The following is a 14060-nucleotide window of genomic DNA, read 5'->3' as shown; positions in this document are numbered from 1 at the left end:
GCTAGACAACTATATTTGATCAAACATCGAGCAAAGTTAGCCCACATAACGCTCTGTGTGTTTTACCGCTAAAAAGTCATATAGACTCGGTTTCTGATTGGTTGCTTTTCCCGCTTGGGCTTGCTTTGTTTGTAGAGGCGGATAAACGATCAAACATTTTCGCGTGAAGCAAAATATTAGATGAAAATGTTTGATCTAGATCAAACATGAGACTACATTAAAATGCAATGTTGAGAGTAAACGGTCAAACACGCTCTTCCAACATGATGTTAGACCAAACTGTTTTGCCCGATACCGTAAACTTTCGGTTATAAGCCCTGGGCTTATACAACTTCGTAAGGGGTTTTGGGTGGGCTTTTAAACGGAAGATCTTATATCCGGGGGGGGGGGGGCTTATAAGCAGAATAAAAAATAACGTTTTAAAATGAGTCACAGCAGTGTCGATCGAAATACGTTTTTAAGTTCAAAAGTCATAATAAAGCAACATTCAGCCCTGTTCAGTACTGTCATCCAACAGAGGGGGGCTTATATCCGGATGTATTTATTTGTCTTCAGGTAGATGGGCCTATAACCAGGGGGGCTTATAAGCCGGGGGTCTTATAGCCGGAATTATACGGTATCTCGGTTACCTTTTTGGGGTAAGAGTATTACAAATAGGGGTAAAACAAATAATAGTAAAAATTAAAAGGTGGCAGGTCTGACAACACTGACATCCCTGTCCAAAACCTGATATTTGCATCAGAACCTGTCTGTTCAGTGTGGAATTTAAAAGCCAATCCACAATTTTGTTTGGAAAAGCTAACTTTATTTACATGTTCGTGAAAACGACATATTGCTAAGCAAACCAAAACTTGGGTAGATGTCTAAATTTGATCAAAATTGATTAATTACCAAAATTGATTAATTTGTTTTAACCAAAGGGAAAAAAGCTTTATTTTTGGTGGATCTTATTATAAATAATTGTAGTTAAATAAATTTCTGCAGTTGTCACAGCGCCCGGCCACTAACTCGTACGTGCTAGTATGCAGGGATGCCATAAAATTAAGCATAATTAGAAGTGATAATGGCGTATACGCAGTAAAAAGTGTGAAGTGCGGTCTTCCCTCACACATACACTGTTTTTTTTTATTATTGTTTTTCTGGTAAAGAAAATAATGACAAACGATTTCAACCTGTTTCAAAACTTGTGCTAATTCTGGCTTGTCGCCCTGAATGCTTTTTCTTCAAAGTATTTCGTGGAATAGTTCCTTCCCAATTTTTGTTAGTCATTTTGTGTTTTCTGAGACTTTATTGTCCAGCAATTTTTCCAACTTAGGTCAAATTATTTCTTGGTCGAAGAAGCAAATCGACGATTATGAATTTCCTTCGCCGCCAGATGCCTGACACATTGCTCTTGGAAATCATGCATTGCGAGCGCAACCTACAGATTAGTGAATAATCTGCTAGCAGATTATTCACTAATCTGTAGGTTGCGCGGATTCCCAGAATTAGCTGTAGGCTCATAGCCAATGAGAAGACAGCTAGTGACTACAATGTATAATAATTGGAGATATCCGTGATTGATGACGCTTATCGCTGTTTCTAATAGCTCGTACGTGCCAGAGTTATGGTAATGTTTTTAAAATGACTTCTACTGTAATTATGTAAGGAGTGTACATTTGCGTCGTTTATTACAGGGCCGTAACCAGACCTTTTGCAATAGACGAGGCAAGATCTTACTTAAGGGTTCTGGGAACATGCCTCCAGAAAATTTTGAAATCTAGAAGCCCTGAAACTCTTTCTCCGACGTTTTTAATAAGGTATTTTTTGAGAAAAATTAATATTGTTCGACTGGGAATTATTTTACCACCTCAGCATATTATGTTTTTAATTTTGGGTTAAAATCTAGACGAGGCAAGTTCCTCGTCTTGCCTCTTGCTCGTTACGGCCCTGCCGTTTAAAGTGGACATGTGCATTGGTTTCTCTCTTGGCACAGACATAAGGCAACGTTATTCATTCCAGTTAGTTTTTATATCGTCGTTCTCAATTAACAAACGTTTTCAATGCGTTGATCCTACATAGGCAAAGGATAAAGAAAAAAACTCTATTGCCGAAAACGCCATGATCGTGACCTTGTTGACAATTTCCGACAGGAGGCGAAAACCAACGACGACTGCCGACGGGACACAGTTTGAAATTCCGACTGGCGCCGACACGTACAGGATCTCCTCAATAGGGGTTTCTTTACAGGTGTCACAATACAACAAGCGGGTCCAGTGGATGAAATATTTAAAAAATATATATATTGAAACGAATTAACAGGGATAGGATAGTAACCGAGCGTGGAATTTGGTTTTGTTTCTTTTCGTCAGTTTTCGATTAGCGTTCTGCTCTCTTCAAAAGAATGGTATCTTGGAAGGTCAAAAGCTTGATAAAATCACTTGAAATGGTCAGTAAAGTCAGAACTCTATAAAATTATCACCACGGTAAATCTCTCAGTAGTAACAAATGTGCAAAGGGCACTTTTAGTAAAATAAAAAGATATTTATACTAAAATCAAGAATAGGAAATTTGGAATGAGGAATGTGGGACGGGGAATAGGGAATAATGGATTGGGAAATTTAAAGTTCGTGTGTTATTCAGTTACCAGTCAAAAAGTGCGGTAAGAAAACTTAGCCTGAGATGTATGAAAAACGTTTTCTTTACGAAACCAAACACAAATTAGCTATAGAAAAGCTAAGAGACGTTTACAACAAATGTTAACGTAATGGTATCATTAAATTGCTTCACTTATTGCACGCCTTTCAGACGACTAAGCAACTTCCGATGACTAAACCATCATTAATGTACACATGAACTGTAATTATGTAAACTGCGAACAAAATGACATCCGCTCAAGCAACAACTTTATAGCTAAGTTGGTGGACATTTGAACCGATTAATTGCTGGGTATACGTCACTGGCAAATGTTCCAATCCTTTTTCAAGCCTCAGTTACATTGGTTCACTCTGCGGTTAAGATCACTGTTTCGCTTAGCATTGAACCAATTTTTTAAAACAAAATATTCACGCTATTTACCTTTAGTTTTAAATTCCGGTTCATTTACATCTTGCGATAAGACGGAGAAGAACACTTCGCCTAAGAGTTAATAAAACAGTTCTCTTATTTAAATGGTGCAAGGCGGGCATGAAGAATGAAAAGGAATTATTATAGCGAAATAATTATTTCATTCTAAAGTTATAAAATATCTGACTCGATTAATCGAAGACACATCACGTTAAAAGTAAGTTCATTTACGTCATTACTCCATTATTTAGGACAGCGAGAGAAATTGTTTCCTATTATTCCACACATGACCTAATTCACCAATCAGTTGTACATATTGTTATTCCGGCGGGCGACACGAAGCTCCCCAAGCTTAGCAGAGCTAACGAGATTCTATGAAGCCTTTTGGTTTCTATCATTGGCATAAAATAAAAAAACTAAAATCAAGTCAGGCAAAAATTCTTTTGAATAAGATTGGACCAGGACGCGGAGCCTGGTTTTGAGTTCTCGGTGGGATTTTATCGTTATTAACAGTTCTTGGAAATGGTTTGGTGACATATCTTATTATTTCAAGGAGGCGTCTTCATAAAACAGTCAATTGGTTTCTGCTTTCGCTCGCTGTGCCAGCAAGTGCATAACAACAGCAGTACGATGGTTATTTCTCAATTTATCAATGACTAACTTATGTGCACTAACAGTTGATCGCTACATCGCGATTGTCACACCCTTGAAATATGCTGTATTCAAGACAAAACGACGACATATGTTCTTAATCTCAGCAGCGTGGATTTTACCATTTGTTGTTCATTTTGTACCATCCACATGGATGTACTGTGCTGGGATGAAAAATGCTGTGAGAAATTTCTTAACAGTTTTATTATTCGTATTCAAACTTCCTCCCTTTTTGTTATTATTCACAGCTTGCTCGAGGACTTTGTACATTGCGCAAAAACAGAAGATGGAAGCAAATGTTCAACTTTCTCAATTAAGGTTTAACGGATTTTCTCGCCGCAACATTAGCACCGTCCGATCGCAAACTTAAAAAAAGGGTTTTCGCCAAAGCTCTTGGAATCATAGTCGCCGTCTTTTTGATATGTTATGCACTTGACATTGCCCGACTTATCTGCTATACATTTCACTGTACAAAGCATATTCCATGGCTTGTGGTACATCTACAACGCTATTCATTTGCAATTCAGCAAGTAAACCACTTGTTTATGCTTTTCTGAAACAAGACATTCGTAGTGAGCTGAAACGTTTCGTTAATTGTTTCTTTCCTTGAAATTTGCATTGAGTAACGTTTTCACTCAGCATCAGTAGTATGGTAGGGATGTCTTACTCCGGTTTTTTGCGGTGGAATCTGATTAACGTGCGGCGGAATAAATTAACGTGAATGACGTCATAGTTCATGAATAAAATGCGGTGGATTTAATTAACCTGTGAGTTTTCTATTTTTATCCTGGTTGGTATAACCAGATGGACCGGTTCTATTTTAATCTTGGCTGATAAAACTGGTTTCATTCTATGTTTTGATCACAGTAGCGGTCTATTGTACATTGTATTGTGCAATTTTTTGCTCATTTTATTCAAAATCACTGAACCATACAGACCGCAATTATACAAGCCTTTATTCACATAAATTTAAAACTGCCGACATTATTGTTCTCGAAAAATGATTTTATGTTCGATACACTCGGTGATAAAAAGCGCTTAAAAATTATTCCTAAGCAAAAGCGTTTGTAAAATTCAATCTCCTCCTCCTCCACAACCACCACTGCACCACAATTTTATTGTTTACCTCCTTCTTCTCTACAATTCTACCTCACATCGGCCCCACATTGGCCCCACATTGGCCCCACATCGGGCCGATGCCACGTCGGCTTCAAATCGGCCTCACATCAGCCCCACATCGGCCTCACCTCGGCCCACCTCCTCCTCACTTTTCTATTGTTTGCCTCCTCCAACCACAATTCTATTATTTTCCACCACCGTTCTATTGTTTTACACCACCTCCGCCACCGGTCCACCACCACAATTGTATGTGCAACAACCGTAACCATTACAAAAAAGCATGGGTACAAGCGGGATACAGAAGGGGTACAAGAATGGTAATAGTTATGTACAGAGGGGGTACAGAGGAGGTACAGGCAGGGTACAGAGGGGGTACAGGAAAGCCGGCAAAGTCATGGGGATAAGATGGTAACCGGACGTGCAATATGGTTTTGTGTTTTCTGGTCGATTTTCCCTTGGGTCAGAGCTTGACGTTCTGTTCTCTACAAAAGAATGACACATAACAAGCTCAAAAGTATGCCATACAGTCGGTACTCCACAAAATTATCACCAGCAAAATCCCTCAGTAGTAACAAATGTGCAAGGTGCACTTGTAGTAATTAAAATAAAAAATACTTAGGGACGGACCATTAGAAAAGTGATGGGGGGGGGGGGTGGGGAAAAAACAAAAAAAAATTCATGCAAGCCAAAATGGCAAGAAAAAAAAATCGTGCAAAGGGGAAGGTAAAGAAAAAAAATTCGTGCAGAAGGAAAGGTCCTATTAATACCTGATAATACCTGCCATCATTTAACACTTGATGAGATCTATTTTTCGACGAAATATATGGTGGAGAACGCTGAAAATAGCATTTCCGACCCTAGAAATTTCAAAATTTTCTGAGGTAGCATGCACACACACCCCCCGTTAATGGATTGTGATCATAACATTCCTTTAGCTCGTCTCTCTCTAGCCTGCGTAGATTGCTTACTAGTTAACTCATTTCTCAAACAGATTGCAAACATGAATGTTACGATATACAGTGGTCTTAGTTTATGTTGTCAATTCCGGTCAAATAGGATTTCTGCAGTAATTATTTATGAATTTTTGTTACGTATAGTTTTAGTTTTTTTATATGTTTATGTCTAAGTTTTCCCACGAACTTTTCACAGAAATATATGAAAAACACAAATCTATTATACGAAGTGATTGAGAAATTCATCCTGCTTTGGTGTGTTAAGAAACGAAAGAAGATGTGTAAGAAACTAATGACAAGCTTTAATAGCCCTCAAAAAAAATTCTGTCCAGGAGGTCTTTTAATCTTGTACATAACTTGTCACCGCATGCCAGGAAATGTGAAATGAAACCGGTCCTAGCTATGTGTACGTGATGTTTCTTGTGTCACGCAGTTTCTGCTTTTGCGGTTTCGAAACGTGCTGGTGTATCTTCTTTAATAATATTCTTTGCTAAACTGTCGATATCGGTATTGTTTGCGACCTTAAATGATTCAGTCCAGTTTCATAAGTTTTCTTGGCAACACGGTCAAGTTTGAGGCGGCGTTTTGGTGTTTTTGTATCAGCTATATGAAGCTATACGACATTGGATATCCGACGGACAGCCGCAAGTATGAGTCGACTTTGGTAAGTTATAAATGTAAAAGCGAGTCGACGAAAATGATATCGTTAAGAGCGAGATCAACAGTAATTCTGCACGCGGAAACAAGTTGAATGTGTGAAGATCGGGGCTTTCAAGGAGTCTATTGTTGTAGTAGCCAGTCTTCACGACATGAATTGAGTATCATTGTTACCAATTTAAGACATGTTTTTATTTCATTTTTTGCTACATGGTACTCGCTACACTGCAAAACTCGTGTGGATGAATGCGAAACAGGAAAGCCCTGTAAGATTTTGCAAGGGTTTCGCCTAATAAACGAAAAGAGATTCGGCATTTTCGTCTAAATGATTACTGTTACCGGGTTAATTTATTCTGGCGGGAAATAATAAGGTAACGCAATTCGCAAACAGCGCGGCCCGCCGTTCATCCAAGATAGAAGCAAGACAAACACCGCACAATGGTAAGTTTTATTTTTTTTTATTTGTGGAATATAAAATTTAACTTGGGTTTTCAGTTTCACAATGATCGCTTATGTCAAGCACTGCTATAATAATCAGCTTGCGGTGCTTAAACCTTGCTAATCGCGCGTTGACTTATTTCGCTTTACTGAACTCGCGCTAATTTTTTTCTGCCTTACTTTGGTGGTGAGTTCTTTACTGAGCTCTTGTTAACTGTGGGCAGAATATAACCTCGCGCTAAATTATTCTGTCTTACTTGGGTGGTGAGTTCTTAACTGAGCTCTTGTTATCTGTGGGCAGAATATAACCTCGCGCTAAATTATTCTGTCTTACTTGGGTGGTGAGTTCTTTACTGAGCTCTTGTTATCTGTGGGCAGAATATAACCTCGCGCTACATTATTCTGTCTTACTTGGGTGGTGAGTTCTTTACTGAGCTCTTGTTATCTGTGGGCAGAATATAACCTCGCGCTAAATTATTTTGTCTTACTTAGGTGGTGAGTTCTTTACTGAGCTCTTGTTATCTGTGGGCAGAATATAACCTCGCGCTAAATTATTCTGTCTTACTTAGGTGGTGAGTTCTTTACTGAGCTCTTGTTATCTGTGGGCAGAATATTAACCTCGCGCTAAATGATTATTCTGTCTTACTTGCCTCGATGTTTGCTGTTTTCTTGTTAGGCAACCCCGTACTCCAGTTAATATCTTTTTTTTTCTTTCTCTACAGAGAAGCCGCGACGTTTATGACTGACACTTCACTGTACGTTGCGGTAGTTCAACGTGCTAACTACGTTCTTATGTTACCAATCTAAATTACCTTAGCGGAGATTCAATCTCCGCTAAGCTAATTATTTGCATATTTTTTTTCGAAGGCCTGAGCTCGTCACAGAATTACAGTGTCCATTAGGGACAATTATGGTGGCGTATGATTGGGATCGCACTTTAAAAGCTGACATCAATTCAAAAACCTCTATTAAATCCATTACAGACAATCAAACAGACTTTTTCTTTATTACCGGTAACTATTTTTTGTAGAAAGGGGTGGATCCCCGGGTTGGATCATGTAATTTCCAACCCCCGCCCAGGGGTGAGTGTTTTGAGCTTGAAGGAAGGGGTGGGTCTCCACTTTTTCCAATTGCACCGCTCTTTGACCACCCCCCCCCCCCCTCGGTACTTATTGACAGTCCCTAAAGGATGAAGTCAATGAACAACAGCATTTTTATGGTATAAAGTAACAAAACATGGCATTTGTCTGAAGAAAAAAACGTTTGGCTAAAAAAAAAATTCGAGCAGAGGGTTTCACCCGAAAAAAAAATTCCTGCACAAGAAATGGACATAAAAAAAAATTCGTGCAAGCCGAAAATTCCCCACCCCCCCCCCCCATCACTTTTCTAATGGTCCGTCCCTTATACTAAGAGAAGGAATATTCAAGAGCTGTACTTTTTCTTTTCGAAATCGGACACAAAATATCAAAGTGACGTTCGCAACTCGATCGCAACCGATGTTAACGTAACTAACTCTTTGCTCGTCACCTTAACAGTTCAAATTTTTGTCTGCACTGAACCAATATTTTTAAAACAAAATATTTACGATATCGAACGCACGTGTCATTAGTTTCATTGATATATTTCCGCCCTTGCTGTTAATTCAATACTGCTGAACTTAGCTTTAAAATCCGGTTTATTTACATCTTGCGATAAATCGGGAGAGAAAACTGCACCTAAGGGTTAATAAAACAGTTCTCTTATTTATAAGTAGTCAAGTTGGTACATAAAGAATAAGGAGGAATAATTTTAGCGAAATAATATTTTTATACTAAGTTATAAAATGTTCAACTCGAAAACACATATACGTTAAAGCTTAGTTCGTTTAAATAGTCTATGACGTGATCTCTCCATTATTTTCTGACAGCTGGACTTAATGGTTTAGATTATTCCACGCACGGAATTTAACAGGGCTAGAGTTATTCCTCAATCCGGATCCTAGATATTATTTTATTTATTAAGATGTCATACAAGTGCAAAATCTATAGATCTATATTGTCGCGCACAACTGTCAACCGTTAGATACGATATCATATCGTGCGTGATCAAACGAGAAAAGCGTTGCGCAACTGACAAAACTCATATTAAAATATATATAGGCGCTTTCCTTATCGAACAGCTGATAATAAGGACCTCTACCGCCTTATTTAATTTGGCAGGCAGTGCAGTGGGTGTATTAGAAAATGTTATTTCCCCTCTGCCTTAAAAGTGCTAAATGGACTCTTGTCGGAACGAATAACGTATAATTTCAAGACAGTAGTGTTTTAAGGGAAATTATCTATGCTATAAAGGTGTCACCTGGTATAAACACATCTTTTCATCTTGGACAACAATTTTCATTTAGAATTGCACGGTGATTTAGCATTGACAAATTAACACTTGGCGTCGCGTAGTCTGGCACTCGGTATTAGCTACTCAAAAATTTGTTTCCTCTAAAAATCCTCGCTTACCACGGCAATAGTGGTCTGAAACTGAAGCTTAAGTTTTGCAAAAAGCTTTAAAAAGGCCTTTCTTAGAAAAGTTTTCGTCTTGTACAACTTTAAAGCACTTTTATAGGTCGCGGCGGCTGTCGGCTGAACTGACGCACCTAAAACGGTGCAAACTTGAAGTTTAAAGGTCGTTATTTGTTATCCAGCTTGATTGTTTTTTTATCACGGGTTAACTCATAGATGCAACCGATGGAAAGTGCGACAGAACAAACTCCTGAAATTAAGCAGAGCTACTGAGCTATAAAGCCGTTGGTTTATATCGATCACTGGAATACAATAACTGTTTAAAATACTAAAAAAGCGACGTCACGCCTGAACAAGATGGTACCCGGTCGTGGTGTTTGGTTTTGGGTTCTTGGTGGGATTTTATCGTCATTAACAGTTCTTGGAAATGGTTTGATAATATATCTTATTGTTTCAAGAAGGCGCCTTCACAAAACAGTCAATTGGTTCCTGCTTTCGCTTGCTGTGGCTGATATCTGTGTAGGTTTGGTCCATTTCCCAACGATGGCCTGCAACAAGTGCATAACAACAGGAGTACGATGGTTATTTCTCAGTTTATCTATGACTAACTTATGTGCACTAACAGTTGATCGCTACATCGCGATTGTCACACCTTTGAAATATGCTGTATTCAAGATAAAACGACGACATATGTTCTTAATCTCCGCAGCGTGGATTTTACCATTTATTGTTCATTTTGTACCATACACATGGATGAAATGTGCTGGGATGAAAAATGCTGTGAGAATTTTTCTCATGGTTTTATTATTCATATTCAAACTTCCTCCCTTTCTCTTATTATTCACAGCTTGCTCGAGGACTTTGTACATTGCGCAAAAACAGAAAAAGCGAGCGAGTGTTCAATTTAATCAGTTAAGGTTTAATGGATTTTCTCGTCAAGGTTTAGCAACCATCAGGTCGCAAACTCAAGCAAGTATTTTCGCCAAAGCTCTTGGAATCGTTGTGGCGATCTTTTTGATATGTTATGCAATTGACATTGCTCGACTTATCTGCTATACATTTCACTGTACAATGTATATTCCATGGCTTGTGGTACATCTACAAGAATTGCTATTCATTTGCAACTCAGCATGTAATCCTCTGGTTTATGCTTTTCTGAAGCAAGACATTCGTAGAGAACTGAAACGTTTTGTTAAATGTTCCGTTCCTTGAAAGTTTGTATAAAACTAACGTTTTCACTTGGCATCTTATAAGTCATTTCAGTACCCAAGTAGTGTACTTTTGCGTCGTTAAGTAGACATTTACGTTGCTTACCCTCTCTGCACAATTATAAGGCAGCGTCGAGCATTTATTGCACTGCAGAAAGTTGTTACATCCTTGGAGTGTTAAACACTCTTCTCGGCAAATAAAATTGTTAAGTGTGTCGATCCTACATAGACAGTAGATAAAATACATTCAATGTCATTGGCCAAGGCAATTTCCGACAGGGGCCGAAAGGCAACGTCGACTGCCGACAGGACACAGTTTGAGATTCCTACTGGTGGCAAGATGTACAGGATCCCCTCAATAGTGGTCCTTTACCGTATCACAATACAACACGGTTCATTGATTATTCCGGATTTTTGTTTTGTTTTGTTTTGTTTTTGGTCAATTTTTCTTGGCGTTCTGCTCTCTACAAAAGTAAATCAAACGTAAAGCTGCCCCCTTCCCTTGAAGCTCGATAAAATAACTTGAAATGGTGATGCTGTACGGCCAGTATTCACAAAACTATCACCAGCAAAATCCCTCAGTACAAAGTAACAAATGCACAAAAGGCACTTTTTTTATTCAACATGTCAATACTAAAACGAGGAATGGGGACTGGGAAGTTGGGAATGGGGAACAGGAATGGGGAACTTTAAAGTGCGCGTGTAACCGGAACTGAGGCGCAGTAAAAATATTTCAGAGGTGAACTTTTCCTTTCCGAAATCGGACACAAATTGGAAATGAGACGTTCATAACAGATGTCAACGAAATGGTACCACTAAATTGCTTTACTTATTGAGCGCCTTTCAGACGACAAAGTAACTTCCCACAAATGAAACGTCATTAATGAACACATGAACTGTTAAGTAATTATGGAAACTGCGAACAAAATGGCATTCCCTGAAGCAACGGCTTTAAAACTAATTTGGTCATGACGTACAATTTGAACCGATTAAAAGCATGGTAAACGTCACTGACATATGTCAGATCGAATCCATTTGAAACCTCATCGCCGACTCTGTTACGATCACTTTTCTCTTGCATTGAACCAGTATTCTGAAACAAAATATTCACGACATTGCCCTACAATCACCACGAACGTACGCGTCATTAATTTCACTGATATATTGCCGCCTTTGTTCTCAATTCAGGTGATCAATACTACTGAACTTAGCTTTAAGATCCGGTTCATTTACACATTGTATTCCACTTGATCTTATTTTAATAAATGGTCAAGGTCGGGGATGAAGAATGAGGAAAATTATTATAACGAAATAACTATTTCATTTAAAGTTATAAGTATCTGACTCATTTATTCGAAAACGCCTTCACGTTAAAAGTAAGTACATTAACGTCATTACTCCATTATTTTCTGACAGCGGGAGTTATTATTTAAGAGTATTCAACGCACAAAATAAAACAGGGTTTGTCCTTAATCCCGGTCATATGCAAAGCAATATTTTTCAAAGACGTCATGTAACTGTAAAATCTGTAGAGATATCGATGATTCGAGAACTTCAATGAATATTCGCAAATGCGATGACCTTATTTACCATTTACCGACAGTGGCACATTTTGACTGATATTGCGGCTAATGACGTCACACACTTAGCAGTACTACAGACTTTCTATAAAGCCGTCGCTTCCTATCGTACGTAAAACGAAGCCACGCGAAAATGAACAAGATGGCACCAGGACGCGGAACTTGGTTTTGGGCTCTCGGTGGGATTTTATCGATATTAACAGTTCTCGGAAACAGTTTAGTGATATATTTGATTATCTCAAAGAAGCGTCTTCATAAGACAGTCAATTGGTTCCTGCTTTCGCTCGCTGTGGCTGATCTTTGTGTAGGGTTGGTGCATTTTCCAACGATGGCCTGTATCTCTGCGTCACTGTGCAGCAAGTGCATAACAACAGCAGTACGATGGTTATTTCTCAATTTATCTATGACTAACTTATGTGCACTAACAGTTGATCGCTACATCGCGATTGTCACACCCTTGAAATATGCTGTATTCAAGACAAAACGACGACATTTGTTCTTATTCTCAGCAGCGTGGATTTTACCATTTGTTGTCCATTTTGTACCATTCACATGGATGTACTGTGCTGGCATGAGAAATGCTGTAAGAGTTTTTTACACGGTTGTGTTATTCGTATTTAGACTACCTCCCTTTTTGTTATTGTTCTCAACTTGTTCGAGGACTTTATACATTGCGCAAAAACAGAAGAAGCGAGCGATTGTTCAACTTAATCAGTTAAAATTTAATGGATTTTCCCGTCATGACTTAGCAACCGTCAGAGCACAAAATCGAACATGTATTTTCGCCAAAGCTCTTGGAATCATAGTCGCCATCTTTTTGATATGCTATGCAATTGACATTGCTCGACTTATCTGCTTCACATTTCACTGCATAACCTATATTCCTTGGATTGTGGCACATCTGCAAGACTTGCTGTTCGTATTCAACTCCGCAAGTAATCCACTGGTTTATGCTTTTCTGAAGCAAGACATTCGTAGAGAACTGAAAAGTTTTGTTAAATGTCTCGTTCCTTGAAATTTGCTGTGAGTAACTCCTTGCACTCGGTATCTTGGCCATCTTAGCCAACCAGCGTTCGCTCACAAAATAACCCATCACGTGCACTCAACTTCATAAATATGCGTAAAAGCATTTTGAGTTATACTACGGCAAATGTTCTTTATTTTTCTTTGCTCTTTTTCGCCTTTGTCAAATTACGATATAGTGAGCTATCCAGACAGATGCATGGTTGAAAACACTTTTTAGCGCATTGCCGTCATCTCGTACGACGGCTTTTGGTCACAATTGTGGTGCATTACATTAACCGTTAAGGACACATATTATATTGATATAAGAGTTGTCGTATGTGATAAAACGAGTAAAAATAAAACTGACATGTAATAAGCGTCGCTCAAAATATACCAGGCAGCTGGTAATAAGCGACTTTATTGCCATATTGAATTAATTTAGCAGACAGTGAAGTGGGTTGGTTGGAAAATAAGCATTAATTGAGCACTCACCCATTCCCTTCAGCTTCTCACATTTGCCCGACCCCCCCCCCCCCCCTGCCCCCACGTAATTCCCTCAAACTAATTCATAAACTGTTCTTTCCGTGAGTCTACAAAAGCAACATGCGTTAAATGTTACAGAAGAGTTAGCAAGAAGACTAAAAGGAGATGCTATATTCATTGTTGTAACTATTTTTCTGGCTCAATGGCGGGTATAAAATGGCAGTTGCAGGTACGGTGCAGCGAATTGCGATACCGAGTCATTTTCGGAATCAGCTGTTACACGAGGATTGCGCCGCAACGAATAACGTATAATTTCAAGGCAATAGTCCTTTAAGGACGATTATATCTATGCTACTCTAAAAATTTTTGCGAACTAGTGCTAGTAAGTTTTGCAAAGCTAAAAACATTTCCTTTAAAACGTTTCGTATT

General features: G+C 38.6%; 2 protein-coding genes and 1 pseudogene across 2 annotated transcripts; all 3 read left to right on the top strand.

Moving 5' to 3' along the window:
* The first annotated feature begins 3419 nt into the window (after positions 1-3419).
* On the top strand, positions 3420-4306 carry LOC144640107 (uncharacterized; annotated as a pseudogene).
* A 5406-nt stretch (positions 4307-9712) lies between these two features.
* Positions 9713-10567, top strand: LOC144640105 (adenosine receptor A2a-like). Its single transcript, XM_078499322.1, has one exon. The coding sequence runs from the start codon at positions 9713-9715 to the stop codon at positions 10565-10567; it is 855 nt and encodes a 284-aa protein (XP_078355448.1).
* Positions 10568-12167: 1600 nt separating this feature from the next.
* Positions 12168-13515, top strand: LOC144640106 (adenosine receptor A2a-like). Its single transcript, XM_078499323.1, has one exon. The coding sequence runs from the start codon at positions 12277-12279 to the stop codon at positions 13156-13158; it is 882 nt and encodes a 293-aa protein (XP_078355449.1). The 5' UTR covers positions 12168-12276; the 3' UTR covers positions 13159-13515.
* The last annotated feature ends 545 nt before the right edge of the window (positions 13516-14060 follow it).

This window comes from Oculina patagonica, unplaced genomic scaffold, assembly GCF_052425735.1.
Source record: "Oculina patagonica isolate OP01 unplaced genomic scaffold, crgOcupat unplaced186, whole genome shotgun sequence".
Taxonomy (NCBI): Eukaryota; Metazoa; Cnidaria; class Anthozoa; order Scleractinia; family Oculinidae; genus Oculina; species Oculina patagonica.
This window is presented reverse-complemented; position numbering and strand designations above follow the sequence as displayed.

What these genes read in the sequence shown, in the direction of transcription:
- LOC144640105 (XM_078499322.1), top strand. Translation starts at nt 9,713, where the DNA reads ATGGTACCCGGTCGTGGTGTTTGGTTTTGGGTTCTTGGTGGGATTTTA.
- LOC144640106 (XM_078499323.1), top strand. Translation starts at nt 12,277, where the DNA reads ATGAACAAGATGGCACCAGGACGCGGAACTTGGTTTTGGGCTCTCGGT.